The following is an 18703-nucleotide window of genomic DNA, read 5'->3' as shown; positions in this document are numbered from 1 at the left end:
TATTCTTGTAGGAATGGAATCCTTTATTCCACACTCCACTTTAAAATCTCGTCCTTTAAACCTTGGTTTTCAATAAATGTGCTAAGGCTGTTCAAGAGAAGTCTTCAGTTTCATTTCCTGCCTAAACCAAAGCTCGCATCAATTGTAAAGCAGTCATTAATCAATCCAAACTAAATTTTGAACAGGCAAAGAGTAGAAAACTTGCTTCTTGCCCTAATGGTAGCCAAACATTCTGGTCTCTTGCCAAAGCTATTGGACACAACTTTTGCCCATCTCTGCTCCCACCTCTGTCAAAACCAAATGGTTCTGTTGTCACTTCAGCCAAGGATAAAGCTGACCTGCTAGCATCCCATTTTTCTTACAACTCATGTATTAATGATCTTGGAAAAACACCTCCCACCATTCCCAACACACTCTATTCAATGCCTCCTGTGGTCTTCCGTCAAAAGGAAGTCAGAAGGATTTTGACGAATCTCGATGTAAGAAAGCTCCAGGTTCTGATGGTATTTCTCCACTTGTTCTCAAAACCTGGGCTCCTGAACTTACCTGTTCTTTGCCGCCTTTTTTCACTTTCTTATTCAAAAGGTGTTTTTCATTTGCTCACATCCAGCCAGTTCCTAAAATGGGTGACAAATCCTTCCCATCCAATTATCATCCCATTGCAATTACTTCTAATCTTTCTAAAGTAATGGAGAAATCAATTAACCACCAATTCTTAAACTACCTAGGAAACCTTCCGTCTGATCAATGATCACCTCTATGGATTCCGTCAGTGTCGATCCACTGGTTCTGGCTTATATTCTAGCTTATGTTACCCATTTATGGACAAATTCCATGGAAACGTTTGGTGAAACATAAGCAGTTGCTCTTGACATATGAAAGGCTTTCGATCGTGTTTGGCATAAAGGTCTTCTAAGCAAGCTTCCATCTTATGGTTTGCCAACTGTTTTTTGTAATTGATTTCCAGTTTTCTTTCTGATTACTCACTGAGGGTGATGGTAGATGGCTCTGTCTTCTAACTTCTCGACTAATGCTGGTGTCCCCCAAGGTTCAGTTCTTTCCCCCACTCTTTTCCTCTTGTATATTAATGACCTTCTTCCATTGACTGGAAATCCTATCCATAGTTTTTCCGATGATAGCACATTGCCATCCACTTTACATTTTGAAAAACCTTGCCCTGTTCAATCAGCTTCAACTTCTCAAATATCCACTATCAATTCCTTAAATGCTGATCTCCAGTGGGGCAAAGGCAACTTAGTTAATTTCAATCCTTCTAAAACTTAGTCTTGTCTCATATCTCGCAAAAGGGATTCTTCTGCTCCTATGCTTATCTTTGGTGACACTCCAATTTCTAGGCAAAATAATATATCTCTTTTGGTGATTACCCTGACTTCTAATCTCTCTTGGCACAAGCACATTACAAATATTGCTTCCTCTGCATCTAAAAAACTTGGGTCTCTTTCACTCTCAGCATTACTTTTCTTCCAAACAGCTGTTCACTCTGTTATGTTGTTGTTTGGAGCATTAGCAACTAAGGCCATATTGCTCGGGAGATATGTGGTGGTCATTGCCTGACCTTTCTGCATCCTCCATATTTGATGGGCACGGGCTCGAACCCCGGTCTAATCAAGAAGCGTGTGCTACGCACTGCTGCTCCTGCCCACCTGACTACGGAGGCGCCCCTGTTCACTCTGTACAAATCACAAATCCACCCTACCATGGAATACTGTTCCCACATCTGGGGCTGTGCCCCCAAAACCTCTCTCAGGCTTTTAGATTCCATTCAGAAGAGGGCAGTTAGGTTAATTAATGACTCCTCTCTACTCTCTGTCTCATAGACGTACTGTTTCTGCTGTATGCCTTTTCTACAGACTTCCATGGGTACTGTTCTTCTGAATTGGCTTCTATAATTCCCGCTCTCTCTTTCAAAACTTATATCTATGATAGATATAAGTTGATCTGTAACCAAGTCACAAAGGAGATTAGACAGGCAAAGGCAGACTACGAAAAATCCTTGGCAAAGAGTTCTTTACTTGGAAAAGAGTTCTTTACCTATTTAAACTCAAGAAGGAAAGGGATGAATCAGATTGGTCCACTGGATATTGATGGTTCAACAGTTGAGGATCCTGCTCAGGGTGGCTAACAATCTAAACGAGTATTTTGCATCTACATTCACGCATGAGGAGTTATTCAGGAAGGAGAATGATGTAGGTAAAGTAAACATTGGCAGTGAGCTGGATGATTTTGTAATAACTGAGAGGAAAGTGGAGGAGAGATTGTTGAGGATAAACATAAAAAAGGCACCTGGGGTGGATGGGATCTATCCAGTTATATTAAAGGAGGCAGCAAAGGAAGTAAGAAAACCCCTAGCATAATTATGAGAGCTTCTTTGAACTCAGGGGAGGTACCCATAGACTGGAGATGTGCAAATGTAACCCCAATTCACAAAGGAGGATCAAAGGCTGACACAAGTAATTATAGACCTGTTAGTTTAACTTCTGTTCCAGGTAAATTAATGGAGGCACTGGTTAAAGAAGCACTGCAGGATCATCTAGAGAAGAATTCAGTTATAGCTCAGACGTAGCATGGTTTTGTTAAGGGCAGGTATTGCCTGACCAATTTGATTGGATACTATGATGTAGTCACAAAAGAACTGGATGCAGGGAAACTTTGATATTATATATTTGGATCTTAGAAAGGCTTTTGATACTGTTGCACATGGAAGACTGCTGCACAAATTGGAGCATTGTGGCATTGGAGGCAAATTGCTGCTATGGATAAGGGGATGGTTGAGTGACAGAAGACAGAGAGTGGTAATCAATGGACACTGCTCAACGTGGACTAATGTTATTAGTGGAGTTCCTCAGGGTTCAGTGTTGGGTCCGTTGTTGTTTTCGGTGTTTATGAATGATATTGATGATGGGATATCAAATTTAATATCCAAGTTTGCAGATGATACAAAGGTTGGCAGGGTTGTTAAGGACACCACTGATGCTATGCTGCTGCAACAGGATCTGGAAAGGTTGAATAGATGGGCTGAGAGGTGGCAAATGAAGTTTAACATTGACAAATGTAAAGTACTACATATGGGAAACAGTAACCCCAGAGCAACGTATCAACTCTGCGGTACTTCACTGACAGTGGTGGAGAATGAAAAGGACCTGGGGGTAATTGTGCAGGCAGATATGAAGTTCTCTGAGCAGTGCAGACGAGCTGCAAGAGTAGCTCATGGTGTCTTGTCAATGATATACAGGAATGTTTCTAGCAGGGATAAGGAGGTGATTATTCCCTTGTATAAGGCAATGGTTAGGCCACATCTTGAGTACTGTATACAGGTCTGGAGGCCTCATTTCAAGAAGGATGTAGAGCTGCTGGAACGGGTACAGAGAAGGGCAACAAGATTAGTGAATGGAACAAAGGGTTGCTCTTACGAAGAAAGGCTTAAGTTTTGCAAATTACAGAGTCTGGAGACTAGGCACCGGCAAGGTGATCTGATAGAGGTGTATAAGGCTTTGAATGGTTTGAGCATGCTCAATGCCAATGGGATTCTTCATCTTGCTCAGAATAATCAGCTCAGAGGGCATAAATTCAAATTGAGGAAGGACGGATGTCGGATAGATGTGCGGAAATTTGCCTTTGGCCAGCGGGTGGTTGGTTGGTGGAACCGACTTCCATCACTTGTTGTTGAAGTTGATAGCCTAAACAAATTTAAGGCTCAACTGGACAGGTAATTCGAGCGAATGGAGGGGTGAAATGGGAGTGGTGTTTTTTTTTTTTTTTTTTGGCTGATGCTGAATAAGCTTGCTTTCTTGCATCATATGCCTCTACTAATGCTAATGCTAATGCTAAAACAGTCTGAACACGTGCCACCACCAGCCAACATCCATTTACTGTCCAACTTCGAACTCACAGAACCAACTTTTCATCTTCCTTGTTTATTCATTCAATTGCCGTTTTCTGGAACAACCTTCCTTCGTATGTATTTCCTGAAAATTACAGTCTACAGAAGTTCAAGTCTAATGTCAACAAATATCTTCTTTCGTTTTCGTTTTCGTCTTCTCAACCTCCAACCCAAGCATGGCACTAAGTACTATAGGTTCTAATACCTCCTGTGTTTGGGGTTTTCATAAAAAATAAAAAAAAAAAAAACATCCTATGAATAAAACATGACTAGCCAAACAACAAAAATGGCCCTCAGTCCCAGGCAGGCTTCAAATAGCCAGAGGGGGCAAAGAATCCCCTGGTTTATTTCCTCAAACAATAAGGCAGATGCTTATAGAATTAAATTCAAAAGACAAAGATCAACCACTTAAAACTGCGACATGGAATGTCAAAAGTTTGTTTCAAGCAGGGAAATTAGAAAATATCACAAAAGAACTTGACGATGTGAATATCGACATCCTGAACCTAGGAGAGGTGCGATGACCAGAACAAGGCAAAATGAGTACAGTGAAAGGCCAAACTCGTATACTCTGGAGGAAATGAACATCACAGAGAAGTGGGAATTCTTATCAGGAATGAAAAGATCAAATTCCTGAATGGATATTATGCTTTTTCAGACAGGATTGTTTTAGCCCAATTTAATACTCTTCCAATACCACTCAACATCATACACTGACAAAGAATACCAATATTTTCTAGAAGATCTCAAATACATCCTAAACTGGGCTAAAAGAAAAGGAATCAATGTAATTATGGGAGATTTCAATGCCAAAGTTGTAGCAGGCAGGGCTGGCAACACTGTTGGCTTTTTCGGACTGGGAACAAGAAATGAAAGCAGAGATGCACTAGTTGACTTTTGCCAAGAGAATGAAATAGTCATTACGAATACCTGGTTCAAGCTACCACCACGAAGACTATACACATGGAAGGCTCCCGATGGCATCCAATAATAGATTAATCAAAATCAGAATGACTACATCATTGCTAATCAAAGATTATGAAACATCATCAAAAGTGTCAAAACCTATCCTGGAGCTGATATCAGTTCAGACCACTGCCCACTAATAGGAAAACTGGTTATAAAATTAAAGGAAATCAAGAGTAAAGGACTAAAGAAAGTCTGAGACAAAGAAAAACTTAGCCAGCCTGCATATGGGAAACATTTCACAAGTATAATGGAAGGGCGAATGAAGAATAGTAATTTTGTTCTGCTACATAGAGACCCAGAATCGGACTCAGTTCAAGAAGATAATGACAGAAGCTGAAAATGCAACTTTTGGATGGGCCCAAAGGAAAGCCAAACAGCAATGGATGAGAAGTGAGATACTAGAGCTAAAGGATCTCAGGAAAAACTTTAAGAACAAAGATGAAGAAAATTATAATGTATGACAGTTTGATTAGAACAGAAATAAGGAAGGCAAAACATATGGAAGGAGGAGAGATGCAAAAGAATTGAATATCTGCAAAATGAGCATAAGGAACATCTAGTCCACAAGGAAGTGAAGGAACTATGCAACATCAGGAAAACCACGCAAGAGGTCACATTCTAGATAAAATCAACAGGGGAATAGTGGACAAGCAACAAAAAAGAACAGGTGACAAGGGTATCTGAGGGAACTATACTGCAACGAGGACAAAGAACTAAGAAATGATAACATCCAAACATATAGTGAACATCAAGACTTTCTAATGGAAGAAATGGAGCAAGCAATTAAGTCAATGAACAATGACAAAGCAACTGGCATTGATAACATCCCAGCCAAAATGCTCAAGTACCTCAGAACAAGAGGAAGAAAACAGGTCCTCATTATTTTAAATGACATCCACAATGGAGGAAACCTTCCACTTGACTTTCTGAGATCCATCTTTATTCCCATACCAAAAATGACAGGAGCAGCAAAATCTGCAGACCACCGTACAATAAGTCTCATAAGCCATACCATGAAAGTTCTCTTGAAGATGATTCTACGCAAAATTAGCATTAGCATTAGCATTAGCATTAGTAGAGGCATATGATGCAAGAAAGCAAGCTTATTCAGCATCAGCCAAAAAAAAAAAAAAAACCCTCTCCCATTTCACCCCTCCGTTCGTTCGAAATACCTGTCCAGTTGAGCTTTAAATTTGTTTAGGCTATCAACTTCAACAACAAGTGATGGAAGTCGGTTCCACCAACCAACCACCCGCTGGCCAAAGGCAAATTTCCGCACATCTATCCGACATCCGTCCTTCCTCAATTTGAATTTATGCCCTCTGAGGTGATTATTCTGAGAAAGATGAAGAATCCCATTGGCATTGAGCATGCTCAAACCATTCAAAGCCTTATACACCTCTATCAGATCACCTCGCCGGTGCCTAGTCTCCAGACTCTGTAATTTGCAAAACTTAAGCCTTTCTTCGTAAGAGCAACCCTTTGTTCCATTTACTAATCTTGTTGCCCTTCTCTGTACCCGTTCCAGCAGCTCTACATCCTTCTTGAAATGAGGCCTCCAGACCTGTATACAGTACTCAAGATGTGGCCTAACCATTGCCTTATACAAGGGAATAATCACCTCCTTATCCCTGCTAGAAAAATTCCTGTATATCATTGACAAGACACCATGAGCTACTCTTGCAGCTCTGCACTGCTCAGAGAACTTCATATCTGCCTGCACAATTACCCCCAGGTCCTTTTCATTCTCCACCACTGTCAGTGTAGTACCGCAGAGTTGATACATTGCTCTGGGGTTACTGTTACCCATATGTAGTACTTTACATTTGTCAATGTTAAACTTCATTTGCCACCTCTCAGCCCATCTGTTCAACCTTTCCAGATCCTGTTGCAGCAGCATAGCGTCAGTAGTGTCCTTAACGACCCTGCCAACCTTTGTATCATCTGCAAACTTAGACATTAAACTTGATATCCCATCATCAATATCATTCATAAACACCGAAAACAACAATGGACCCAACACTGAACCTTGAGGAACTCCACTAATAACATTAGTCCACGTTGAGCAGTGTCCATTGATTACCACTCTCTGTCTTCTGCCACTCAACCATCCCCTTATCCATAGCAGCAATTTGCCTCCAATGCCACACTGCTCCAATTTGTGCAGCAGTCTTACATGTGCAACAGTATCAAAAGCCTTTCTAAGATCCAAATATATAATATCAAAGTTATTCCCTGCATCCAGTTCTTTTGTGACTACATCATAGTATCCAATCAAATTGGTCAGGCAAGACCTGCCCTTAACAAAACCATGCTGCGTCTGAGCTATAACTGAATTCTTGTCTAGATGATCCTGCAGTGCTTCTTTAACCAGTGCCTCCATTAATTTACCTGGAACAGAAGTTAAACTAACAGGTCTATAATTACTTGTGTCAGCCTTTGATCCTCCTTTGTGAATTGGGGTTACATTTGCACATCTCCAGTCTATGGGTACCTCCCCTGAGTCCAAAGAAGCTCTCATAATTATGGCTAGGGGTTTGCATACTTCCTTTGCTGCCTCCTTTAATATAACTGGATAGATCCCATCCACCCCAGGTGCCTTTTTTATGTTTATCCTCAACAATCTCTCCTCCACTTTCCTCTCAGTTATTACAAAATCATCCAGCTCACTGCCAATGTTTACTTTACCTACATCATTCTCTTTCCTGAATAACTCCTCATGCGTGAATGTAGATGCAAAATACTCGTTTAGATTGTTAGCCACCTGAGCAGGATCCTCAACTGTTGAACCATCAATATCCAGTGGACCAATCTGATTCATCCCTTTCCTTCTCGAGTTCAAGTATGTAAAGAACTCCTTTCTGTTTTTCTTTGCATCCTTTGCCAAGGATTTTTCGTAGTCTGCCTTTGCCTGCCTAATCTCCTTTGTGACTTGGTTACAGACCAACTTATATCTATCATAGGCTTCCATGTCACCCATTAATTTGTATGTATCCCATGCATTTTTCTTCTCTGCCACATGTCTCATTAGTCCATCTGACAACCATTTAGGCCTAAACCTTGAACAATATTTCTTAGTTGGTATGTAAAGCCTGGTAGCCTCCAAGATTAGTTCCTTGAATGCTTCCCATTTTGAGTTTGCTGTTGGTAACATCATCAGTTGGTCCCACTGTATAGAATTTAAATACTGTCTCAGACCATCATAGTCGCCTTTACGAAAACAAAAACCCTTCCCTTTACCTCTGATGGTAGTTACCTCCTTGAGTAAATCCCACTTCAACACACTGTGATCACTGCCACCTAGTGGTTCATTTATCTGCAGGTTCTTAATGCATGAAGAATCACTACTGATAATCAGATCAAGAGTATTGCTCCCTCTTGTTGCCTCACGAACATGCTGATGTAGAAAACAATCATCCAATAAATCCACAAAAGCCTTGCTAGTGTGCGAGTGACCAACCCACAAATTCCAGTCAATATCTGGGAAATTAAAATCCCCCATTATAAGACTCTCTGATTTACTGGCCCACTCTATTTCCCTGTACAATATCTTATTATACTCATCAGAGTCATTAGGCCTATAGCACACTCCTACTCTCAATTTTGATTTCCCTATGCTTATGTCACACCAAACTGACTCGACACTGCCCTGTCCATCGATGTCAACTGGCTTCACTTCCTTTGACTTTATGTGTTTCTTAATTAATAGCATAACCCCTCCTCCCCTCCTGTCCTGTCTATCCTTTCTATATACATTGTATTCCCCAAATTCCAGTTCCGCATTACTTATATCTGTGTGACACCACGTCTCTGATATCCCAACAATATCTGCCTTTGATGTTTTGAGCAATACCTCAAATTCATCAAATTTATTTACCAAACTCCTAGCATTGGTGTACACGCAGGTATACATGCACCTGTTTCTATTCTTAGCTACCCTAACACAACCCATGTGTTTACTTGTAACGCAATGACTACCAGCAGTCTCTGAAATATCCTGCATCTTGTTTTTCAGACTTCTGCTCATTTGAATAGAAGCAGTGCAAGAATCACTTCCACCTCTGCCAGTGGCTACTGTTAATCTATTAGTCCTTGTATCCCCCCCAACTAGCAGTTTTCCGACCCACCTAACACTGCCTCGACAGCATCAGCAAAAATTCTTGCACCCTTTCTATTTAAGTGTATCCCATCCCTGTAGAAGCAATCTCTCCTGTTAACAAGTACAGTCCAGGCTGAAAAAAATTCTACCCCTTGAGCCTTGCACAATCCCTCCAGGGCCGAATTGATCGACAAGGCTCTCATCATATACTCCCTAAATTGAAGGTAAGATACAAGAGAAAACTGGAAAAGACCAGATGGCTTTTAAAAAGGGGACTGGCACAAGAGAAGCAATATTTGCTCTGAGTGTACTGGCAGAAAAAGCAACTGAACACCAGCAGAACCTATTCGTCTGCTTCATTGACTTTAATGAAGCATTTGACTGTTTGAGACATGATATCCTATTCCAGCTCTTGAACAAACTAAACATTGATCCCAAGGAACTAAGGATACCATGGCTACTATATCTTGAACAAGAAGCGGCAATCACTGTAGAGGGAGAAAACACAGACTGGTACAAAATCCAGAAAGGAGTGAGGCAAGGTTGTGTGTTGTCTCCTATGCTGTACAATCTAGCTGCTGAAACCATTATAGATATAATACAAGAGCCTAAAGAAGGAATTACTGTTAATGGTTCAGTTATCAGTAGACTGAGATATGCAGACAATATTGCCTTCATTGCAACATCAGAGGAAATGTTACAAATAATCCTCAACAAAGTTGTAACAGCCAAGTAAACAAATAGGCTTAACAATTAATGGCAAAAGACCAAAATTACGGTTGTAAGCAAAAAAACCTAGAATCAAAATATGCTGTGGGAACTCCCCCATTGAACAAGTGAATAGCTTTAAATATCTACGGAGGATCTTCACAAATAACAGTGACCAAGGCACAGAAATTAGAAGCAGTATCGGTATGGCCAAAGAGGTATTTAAGAATCTTAAGAACTTCCTCTGCGACACTAAACTAGATTTTCAGAAAAGATATCGAATAGCCAAATGCTACACATGGAGCACCCTTCTATAGGGATACGAGACCTGGGTCATGTGGAAATCAGGAAACTGGAAGCCTTCAAGATGTGGACGCTCAGAAGATTGCTCAAAATTCCATGGACAGATCACATCACCAATGAGCGGGTCCTTAAGAGGGCAAGGACCATAAGAACACTACTAACTACAATTGCAAGGAGGAAGACTGCTTATTTCAGGCATATTATAAGAGGCCCTCGATATGACCTGCAGAGACTAATCCTGAAAGGGAAGATTAAGGGCAAAAGAGCAAAAGGAAAACAAAGAAAAAAGTGGCTTGATAACATTAAAGAATGGACAGGGGGTCTTTCAACACATGAACTATTTCACAAAGCAAGGGATAGAGTTAGCTGGAAAATGTTGGTCTCCAACATTCAAATTGAAGATGGAACTTGAAAATGAAGAAAGATCAAATAGAGAAAAAATGTGGGAGGGGATGCCTAAAACAGCAGTTCCCAACATTTTTGAGAATACAACCCAATTTGACAATTTGGTAAGGCCTTGTGACCCAAATCAAACTCAGGAAAGGGGTGTGGGGGTCCTCCACCAAGAAAGTTTTTTTTTAAATTTTGACATGATTAAGAGTGCAACCAGGAGACATTTAGATATATATAGCATTCTGAAGGACACACAACATGGCTTTGTTAAGGCAAAACCACGTTTAACTAACTTAGTAGGCTATTTTGACACAGTTACTTATGAGCTGGATTTAGGGAATAATTTCGAGGTAGTTTATTTGGATTTTAGCAAAGCATTTGACTCTGTGCCTCAGAAGAGGTTACTGTATAAGCTTGAACAGGCTGGGATGACTGGGTGGCTGCAGGGCAGAAGGCAGAGAGTTGTGATTAATAGACATTCTTCAGATTGATGTAACGTCAGGAGTGGAGTCCCTCATGGATCGGTTCTTGGAACACTGTAGTTTCTCAATTTCAAAAATGACATCAAGGAAGGGATAGAAGGTGAGATGTCAAAATTTGCAGATGATGTAAAGATTGGCAGAGTTATTAATGATCAGTGCCAAGCAGCGCTACTTCCCGATGACTTGAACAGACTTCAAATATGGTCAGAGAAATGGCAGCTATTTTTTAATGCTGCTAAATGCAAGGTCTTACACTTGGGGAATAGCAACCCACAAATAAATTATACACTTGGTGGGGTTGAATTAAAACAGTGGAGGAGGAGGAGAGAGATCTGTGATTTACAATACAGGCAGATATGAAGTTTTCTGAACTGTGTAAACAGGCAGCTAGGAAAGCCCATGGTGTCCTATCGATGGTTTATTGAACAATATCCTGTAGAGATAGGGAGGTCATAATCCCACTGTACAGGGCAATTATAAGACCACATATGGAATACAGTAGGTCCTCATATAACACATGTTTACATTACACGAATTCGATCATACACGATTTATAAATAGGGGAATATCGTTATTCCCCTATAGGGGAATATCTATAAATAGGGGAATAGCGTTATCTTATATAACATGAACCGAATTCGCTTATGCACGATTCGCCTTTGTGTTTACAAGAAATGGCAGTCGAACGCGGAATCACCCCAACCGAACGCAACACGATAGGAATGAAGAAGATTCTGAAAATGTATTTATGTGTTTTATATCAGTGAAGGGGAAACACATTTCACCATAATAACGTAAAAACCAACACAATTCCAGCTATCGATATAATCGCAAATGCAATTAGATGGAGTTTACTACCAGTTTATAACAGATTCCACTAGCAGAAACGAAACTGGAAATTGTTTTTATTGTTTTATGGTAGTAACCCCCAGAAATGTGCTTTAGTAAAATGTGGGGTGTTAATAGTGTATCTCGGCCTTTACGGTGTTGTTTATTCAGTTGCTATACGCGCGCAGCTTTGTTTATGTGTATTAAGCGTGCCTCCTCGTTCTGTGATTGCGCTTTATTCCCTAAAAATTAGTAAAATACTTAAAAGGTGTGAAAAGGAAGCGTCCTGGCGAAGACACTGCAGATTCAGAGAGAGAGAAGAAAAAAGCAATATCGATAAACAGAGGCGGACTGGATCAAAAATTCTTACCAGGGAAAATTTATAGTGGCCTCATACTACGGTTTATGGCCAAAATCACACCGGCTTCCGGCCCACCGGGATTTCCCGGGTAAGGCTTATGGCCAGTCCGCCTCTGTCGATAGAGAAAAAAATATGAAATTGTGAAACGCTTTGAGCGAAATGAAAGACCATGCGATATTCCACGTGCTACAGACCTAAATGAGGTAACGCCGAGAATTACAAAGAATGCGGAGAAAATAAAAACAACTTTCGTAGCGGGAAACAACTCAAAGTGTAATTAAAATCCATTAGATTAAGACACAAGAAGTGGAAGAGATGGAACGGCTGTCATCTGTTTGGATAGAAAATCAAACAAAAAACAAGTTTGCTTACGATAGAAGTAAAAGCATTAGCAATATTTTATTTAATAGTCGTAATAAAATACGTAAGCATTTTATTAGGACTATTTTATTTAATATAATAATTTTTTTACGAATAAAATATGTATTTTATTCGTAAAAAATACTAAAAATATTTTATTATAATATATTATATTTTTATTACGTATTTTAATCATTATAAAATACGTAAGTATTTTATAACGATTTAAAACGGTTTTAACGATTTTATAACGATATAAAATACGTAAGTATTTTATAACGATTAAAATTACCCGATTATTTATTGTGTTTGGTTCCAAATGTGTGTGCAATCTTGGGTGGTCGGCACCTAACCCCACTTTTCCCATAGGGCCTGTTGTTTATATTGCACGAGGGTTTCTAGGAACACAACTATCGTGCTATACGAGGACAGACTGTACTGTGTTCAAGTATGGAGACCTAAACTGAAAAAATACATTGAGCTTCTTGAAAAGGCCCAAAGATAGGCAACTCGAATGGCAAGATCGGCAAAGGAGGCTGTACGATGGCTGTACTCCGATTATGTGGGCTGCAGAGATTGGCAACCAGGCACCTCAGAGGTGACCTGATGCAGGTTTATAAGGCTCTGATAGAGATTAGTAAAATGAATGATGGTGGAATTCTCACTGTTATAAAGAATTCCAAAACTAGGAGCCATAAATTCAAATTACAGGGGTTGAGCTTTAGATTAGATTGTAGGAAGTTTTATTTTAGCCAGTAAGTCATTGGTTGTTGGAACAAGTTGTGCTTGCAGGTAGTTGAAGTTGACAGTTTGAATAAATTCAAAGGTCAACTGGATAGTTAACTGTGGGAGGTGGGAAGCATATAATTTGTATTTTTTTATCTACTTGGTTTTTTTTTTAGCAAAAAGCCTGTGGCTTCCTTGCACTATATGGTGAATATTATTACTATTTCAATTTGTATATTATTCTCTTTAAACTGATCAATTGTATTATTTGTGCATGATGCCAACTGACTATGATTTAGCTAATAAAAAGTGAAGCCAGACATGCATGTTGTGAAAAGTGGATTGTTTGGGGCAGCATATATTAATTGCTGTGTAGTGACATAGTTTGTAGTAATGCATTATTAAACTATTTATTGGTATTTTATTATAACTATAATATACTTGTAAAAGAATAAGACAATAATTAACAAGAATTATTGTAAAGCATAACAATAATTAAAAATCAATTTAATGCAATCATTAAATTGATTTTTATTGTGTTCATTTGATTTTTAATTATTGTTAATTATTTCTTACTGTAATGCAAGATTTTCGATTTTTTAATTGTTTCCATTTTAATTTCTGGAGAGTATCATACGGAAGTGTTCTACGTATCATATTGAGGTAAACTTCTCTTATTCTTTTACAAATATTGATATCAACGTAGAACGTATTGAGCATTATTATAGCTCTGGTTCATACTAAATATAATATATATACAGGTATAGCAGAAATATATTTTCATGACACATAGCAAACCTAATAACAACCCATTTTTGGATTGGGACCCATTGACCTAAAACAAGATTGTGTTAGAAAATTACCAACTTAATTTTAACCTCAAAAATTAATGATTTAAGACCACACATATTCTATTACCTGGGTTTTGATTTGTTTTATTATCCTTGTCTTGTCCACCTAACAAAAACTGGTTGCTTGGCTGAATTAAACTGCTGGCAATAGGAACTGAAGCAACAGATGCTTTCACCCTTAATGGTTTAGGATGTAAACTGTGAGTTGATATTGTAATATCACCTTTGTTGTTAGGAGCTAAATTTACTGAGGATGTAGAAAGACTTCCAGATTTAATGTTCATAACACCTACATTAAATAAAAAAAATATGTAATTCTCAACATAAAGGCAAGACATAATTAAATTTGTGCAAAAATTCCAGATATTTTAGCTCTGTTTAATGGATGCTCTGTAAGTTATGGATGATTGGCAATCCTGCTTTGGATCCAAGTAGATATCATTCAATTCCTGGCATTCTAAGGGGAAGTTGATTATTTGTGGGTTTTGTTTCAAATATAAACAGGTTGGTATCTAGCAATTTTGCACAAATTTAATTTGTTTACTTAATTTGTTTATATCAGATATAAAGGTTACATCTTAACTTTCAATTTCATATTTATATCACTTCCAAGAAAAGTAGGGTAATAGCCTCATTTTTGTATGTAGCTATGAACAATTCAAAGTTTGCTACAATATGCATCATTCTTATATTCCTTAATTCACCACAAGTTTTCTTGATATTGATTTTTGTTCTTGATCTTGATTTTTAATTAAAAAGAACTACTCTAAATGGAGAAGTATGTTATATTTAAAATGTATACCAGTAACTATACTGCAGTTTTGGCACTTATAATATCCTTATTGAGATCTACTGCCATATGATAATAGTGAGCAGCCAAATTGTGTAATTCTCTGACAAAGTGATTATTCACAAAATACAAAGACCAATCAGGCTGTCTGATCTGAAGTGGCAGTATTGCATTGGTTGATGAGAGTCATCTATCACTTAGATTTGATAGTCACAGAATGACCAGATTTCGCTGAAATTCAGTCCACTTAATTTCCACTTGAGTTCCACCATCCGCGCACATGTGTGTGTGTGTGTGTGTGTGTGTGTGTGTGTGTGTGTGTGTGTGTGTGTGTTGCCTGAGCAAGAGTTAGGATTTTTTTTTTTTTATGAAAATCCCAAACACTAGAGGCATTAGAACCTATAGTACTTAGTACTGTGCATGGGTTGGAGGTTGAGAAGACGAAAGAAGATATTTGTTGACATTAGACTTGAACTTCTGTAGACTATAATTTTCAGGAAATATGTATGAAGGAAGGTTGTCCCAGAAAAAGGCGGTTGAATGAATAAATGAGGAACATGAAAAGTTGGTTCTGTGAGTTTAAAGTTGGACAGTAAATGGATGTTGGCTGGTGGCGGCATGTGTTCGGACTGTTTTGAAAGAGAGCGGAATTATCGAAGCCAATTCAGAAGAACAGTGCCCATGGAAGTATCTGTAAAAAAGGCATGCAGCTGTTTTGTTTGTTTGTTATTTGGTTTTTAGGAGCATTAGCAACTAAGGCCATATTGCTCAGGGGATATGCAGTGGTCATTCCCTGACCTTTCCGCATCCTCCACATTTGGCGGTCACGGGCTCGAACCCCAGTCTAATTAAGAAGCGTGCGCTATGCACTGCTGCTCCTGCCCACCTGGCTATGGAGGCACCAAGGCATTCAGCAGAAACAGTACATCTATGAGACAGCGAGTAGAGAGATTCTGTTAGAGATGAGTCTTTAATTAACCTAACTGTCCTCATCTGAATGGAATCTAGAAGCCTGAGAGAGGTTTTGGGGGCACTGCCCCAGGTGTGGGAATAATATTCCATGGTAGGGCGGATTTGCTATTTGTTCAGAATGAACAGCTGTTTGGAAGAAATGTAATGCCGAGAGCGAAAGAGAAAACCCTGACTTCTAAACTCAGGAGAGATTAGAAGTCAGGGTAATCCCCAAAAGAAGGTGCCTCCGTAGCCAGGAGTAGCAGTGCATAGCACACGCTTCTTGATTCGACTGGGGTTCGAGCCCATGACCACCAAATACGGAGGATGCGGAAAGGTCAGGGAATGACCACCGCATATCCCTGGAGCAATATGGCCTTAGTTGCTAATGCTCCTAAAAACCAAATAACAACAACAATCCCCAAAAGAGATATATCATCTTGCATAGAAATCAGAGTGTCACCAAAGATAAGCATAGGAGCAGAAGAATCCTTTTTGCAAGATATAAGACAAGACTGAGTTTTAGAAGGATTGAAATCAACTAAGTTGTTTTTGCCCCACTGGAGAATTACCAGAGATTGGCATTTAAGGAATTGGTAGTGGATATTCGAGAAGTTGAAGCTGATTGGGCAGGGCAAGGTTTCTCAAAATGGAAAGTGGAATGCAATGTGTTATCATCTGCAAAACTATGGATAGGATTTTCAGTCAATGGAAGAAGGTCATTAATATACAAGAGGAAAAGAGTGGGGTAAAGAACTGAACTTTGGGGGACACCAGCATTAGTGGAGAAGTTAGAAGACAGAGAGCCATCTCATTGAGCGATCAGAGAGAAAACTGGATGACCAATTACAAAACACAGTTGGCAAACCATAAGATGGAAGCTTGTTTAGAAGACCTTTATGCCAATGCCATCAACATTTAGCTGCTCAATCCATTCAAAGCCTTAAAAATCTCAATCATATCTCATTTGTGCCTAATTTCCAGATGCTGCAATTTGCAGAACTGAAGTCTGCCTTAGTAAGAGTACCCTTGTTCCCTTCATTCATCTCATTGCCCTTCTTTGGAACTGTTCCAATAGATCTACATCCTTCATAAAATGAGGCTTCCAGACCTGTAGCAGTACTCAAGAAGTGACCTTACCATCATCATCTTATAGAGCAGAGTAATTACCTTGTTATCCATGCTGGAAAAATTTCTGTATATTGTTGACTAAATCTGAAATTTACTAGCTGCCCATTTGCACTGACATATGTAGCACCTTACATTTGTCAATGTTAAACTTCAACTGCAACATCGAGTTGCATATCAACACTGCTTACCAGCATGCAGGCAACCTTCTTTCTATGTGTTGATGCCCCAGCTTCTTACAGCATCTGTAGTACTTCTGATAATGAAAGAGCAAAAAACCTGTAATACTGAAAATGAAATTAAATTACATCAAGTATTCTGGACATGGTGAACGTGATATTGATATTGCCGGATATCAAGATTTCCTTCAATGATGGCAATAAAGGGGCATAATAAGTGTAAACTGAAGCTTATTGCAGGCATAATAGTGCTGTTATCAGTAATGCTAAGTTACAGTGATTTATGTAAAAATACTGTTGGTATCACTAGCACTATTTCTTTACATAAGTGAACCAGCCAATTAAAATAAATAAACAACTAATGTTTGCTTAGATTGTCAAGCAAAGATAACAAGATACTAGCAGTATCCCTTGCAAAAATTTCGCAATTGGTAGCAGAGTTTTCTCTAGCTGTCCTAAAGAAATGTAGTACCCATGTAGTATCAATATATACACGAAAACTGTATTCAGGATCGGTCTTTCAAAACAATTCTGAATACATTTGCAGAAATACGAAAAGGCATGTTTCTCCTTTGCCGCAAGGTACGTTCAACACTACCAGTCAGAGTAGCATTTTGACTGTGACATACTTCTAAATCCTTAAATTACTTACCTTAAATAACCTCAAAACAAAGAAACAAATAAACTCAAAGTTTATAATGATAAAATGATGAGTTCTGAACGTATTAAACATAATGAATTGTAATGAGTGTATGAGCTTGTGTGCACAACGTGGGGACATATGTTTGTTTAACAGTTAACAACTTCATGTGGCTCCATCTATGAAGTGAATGTTGAACTCTTCTCGTTTGTAGTACAAAACCGGCCCATTCCGTAAAATAAAACTATTCAGAATTTTTAAATTTTAATAACTTTGTGCACACCTTTGTTCAATTTGGGACCACTTCCAGAAGATCGGTTAAGCCTATCATTCACACTGACAGAGTAAAGAAAACGGCTTCGCATTAAATATACAGATACTAACTCAGAGGTGGACATCCTTTATTTATTAACTAATTTATTTATTACTTGTTAACTAAGTGGAATCAGGAAAGCTACTTTTCTGATTCTACTTAGTTAACAAGTAGTCATTTCCATTTAACGTGCAGTCATCCCTCCAATTGCATGGTTTTTATTGTAAAGTTTCGCTATTGCGCAGTCAGGTATTTACTTCCAAAATTTTAGATTGCACAACAAGCTTTGCTACTGTGTGATTTTTCAAAAACACCATCTACACACAGTAAGCGCTGGTTATTGTGATCATGTTTGCAAATGAAATTTTATTAAGGGTGATTCTAATAAACGAAAATCAAAGGAATATTATCCACAGGCTATAAAAATAAAGATATAAAGCTCAAATTCACACGTTATTACCTTACTAATTAATAAAATAAAATTTAACTTACGTACATAGCTTAATTAATATACATACTAAATGAACATAACACTTTGTAATGTGATATTTCTGTTCACTGACATTTTTTTGTTTGTAAAAAAATTAAAACAGTAAGTAAAAAAGATAAGTGCCAATCAATAACAAAGAACATGGTACGCACAAATTGCAACTAACACGACACATGGAGGTGAGATAGGGAGTAACAAGTTTATGAAGCTTAAAAAATAGGAATGAAGAGC

The 18703-nt window shown here is 38.6% G+C and overlaps 1 protein-coding gene across 3 annotated transcripts in view; it reads right to left on the bottom strand.

Annotated features, from left to right (window-relative positions):
- Nucleotides 1–18703, bottom strand: part of LOC150080107 (protein capicua homolog) — a 357037-nt gene that overhangs the window by 97041 nt on the left and 241293 nt on the right. For all 3 annotated transcript variants that reach the window (XM_090381551.1, XM_090381553.1, XM_090381554.1), the window contains one exon: nucleotides 14049–14270. In XM_090381551.1, the coding sequence (XP_090237677.1) occupies nucleotides 14049–14270 (222 nt within the window). The remainder of the gene's footprint in view (nucleotides 1–14048; nucleotides 14271–18703) is intronic.

This window comes from Mastigoproctus giganteus, chromosome 9 (assembly GCF_048544385.1).
Source record: "Mastigoproctus giganteus isolate SK-2022 chromosome 9, ASM4854438v1, whole genome shotgun sequence".
NCBI classification, from domain to species: domain Eukaryota; kingdom Metazoa; phylum Arthropoda; class Arachnida; order Uropygi; family Thelyphonidae; genus Mastigoproctus; species Mastigoproctus giganteus.
This window is presented reverse-complemented; position numbering and strand designations above follow the sequence as displayed.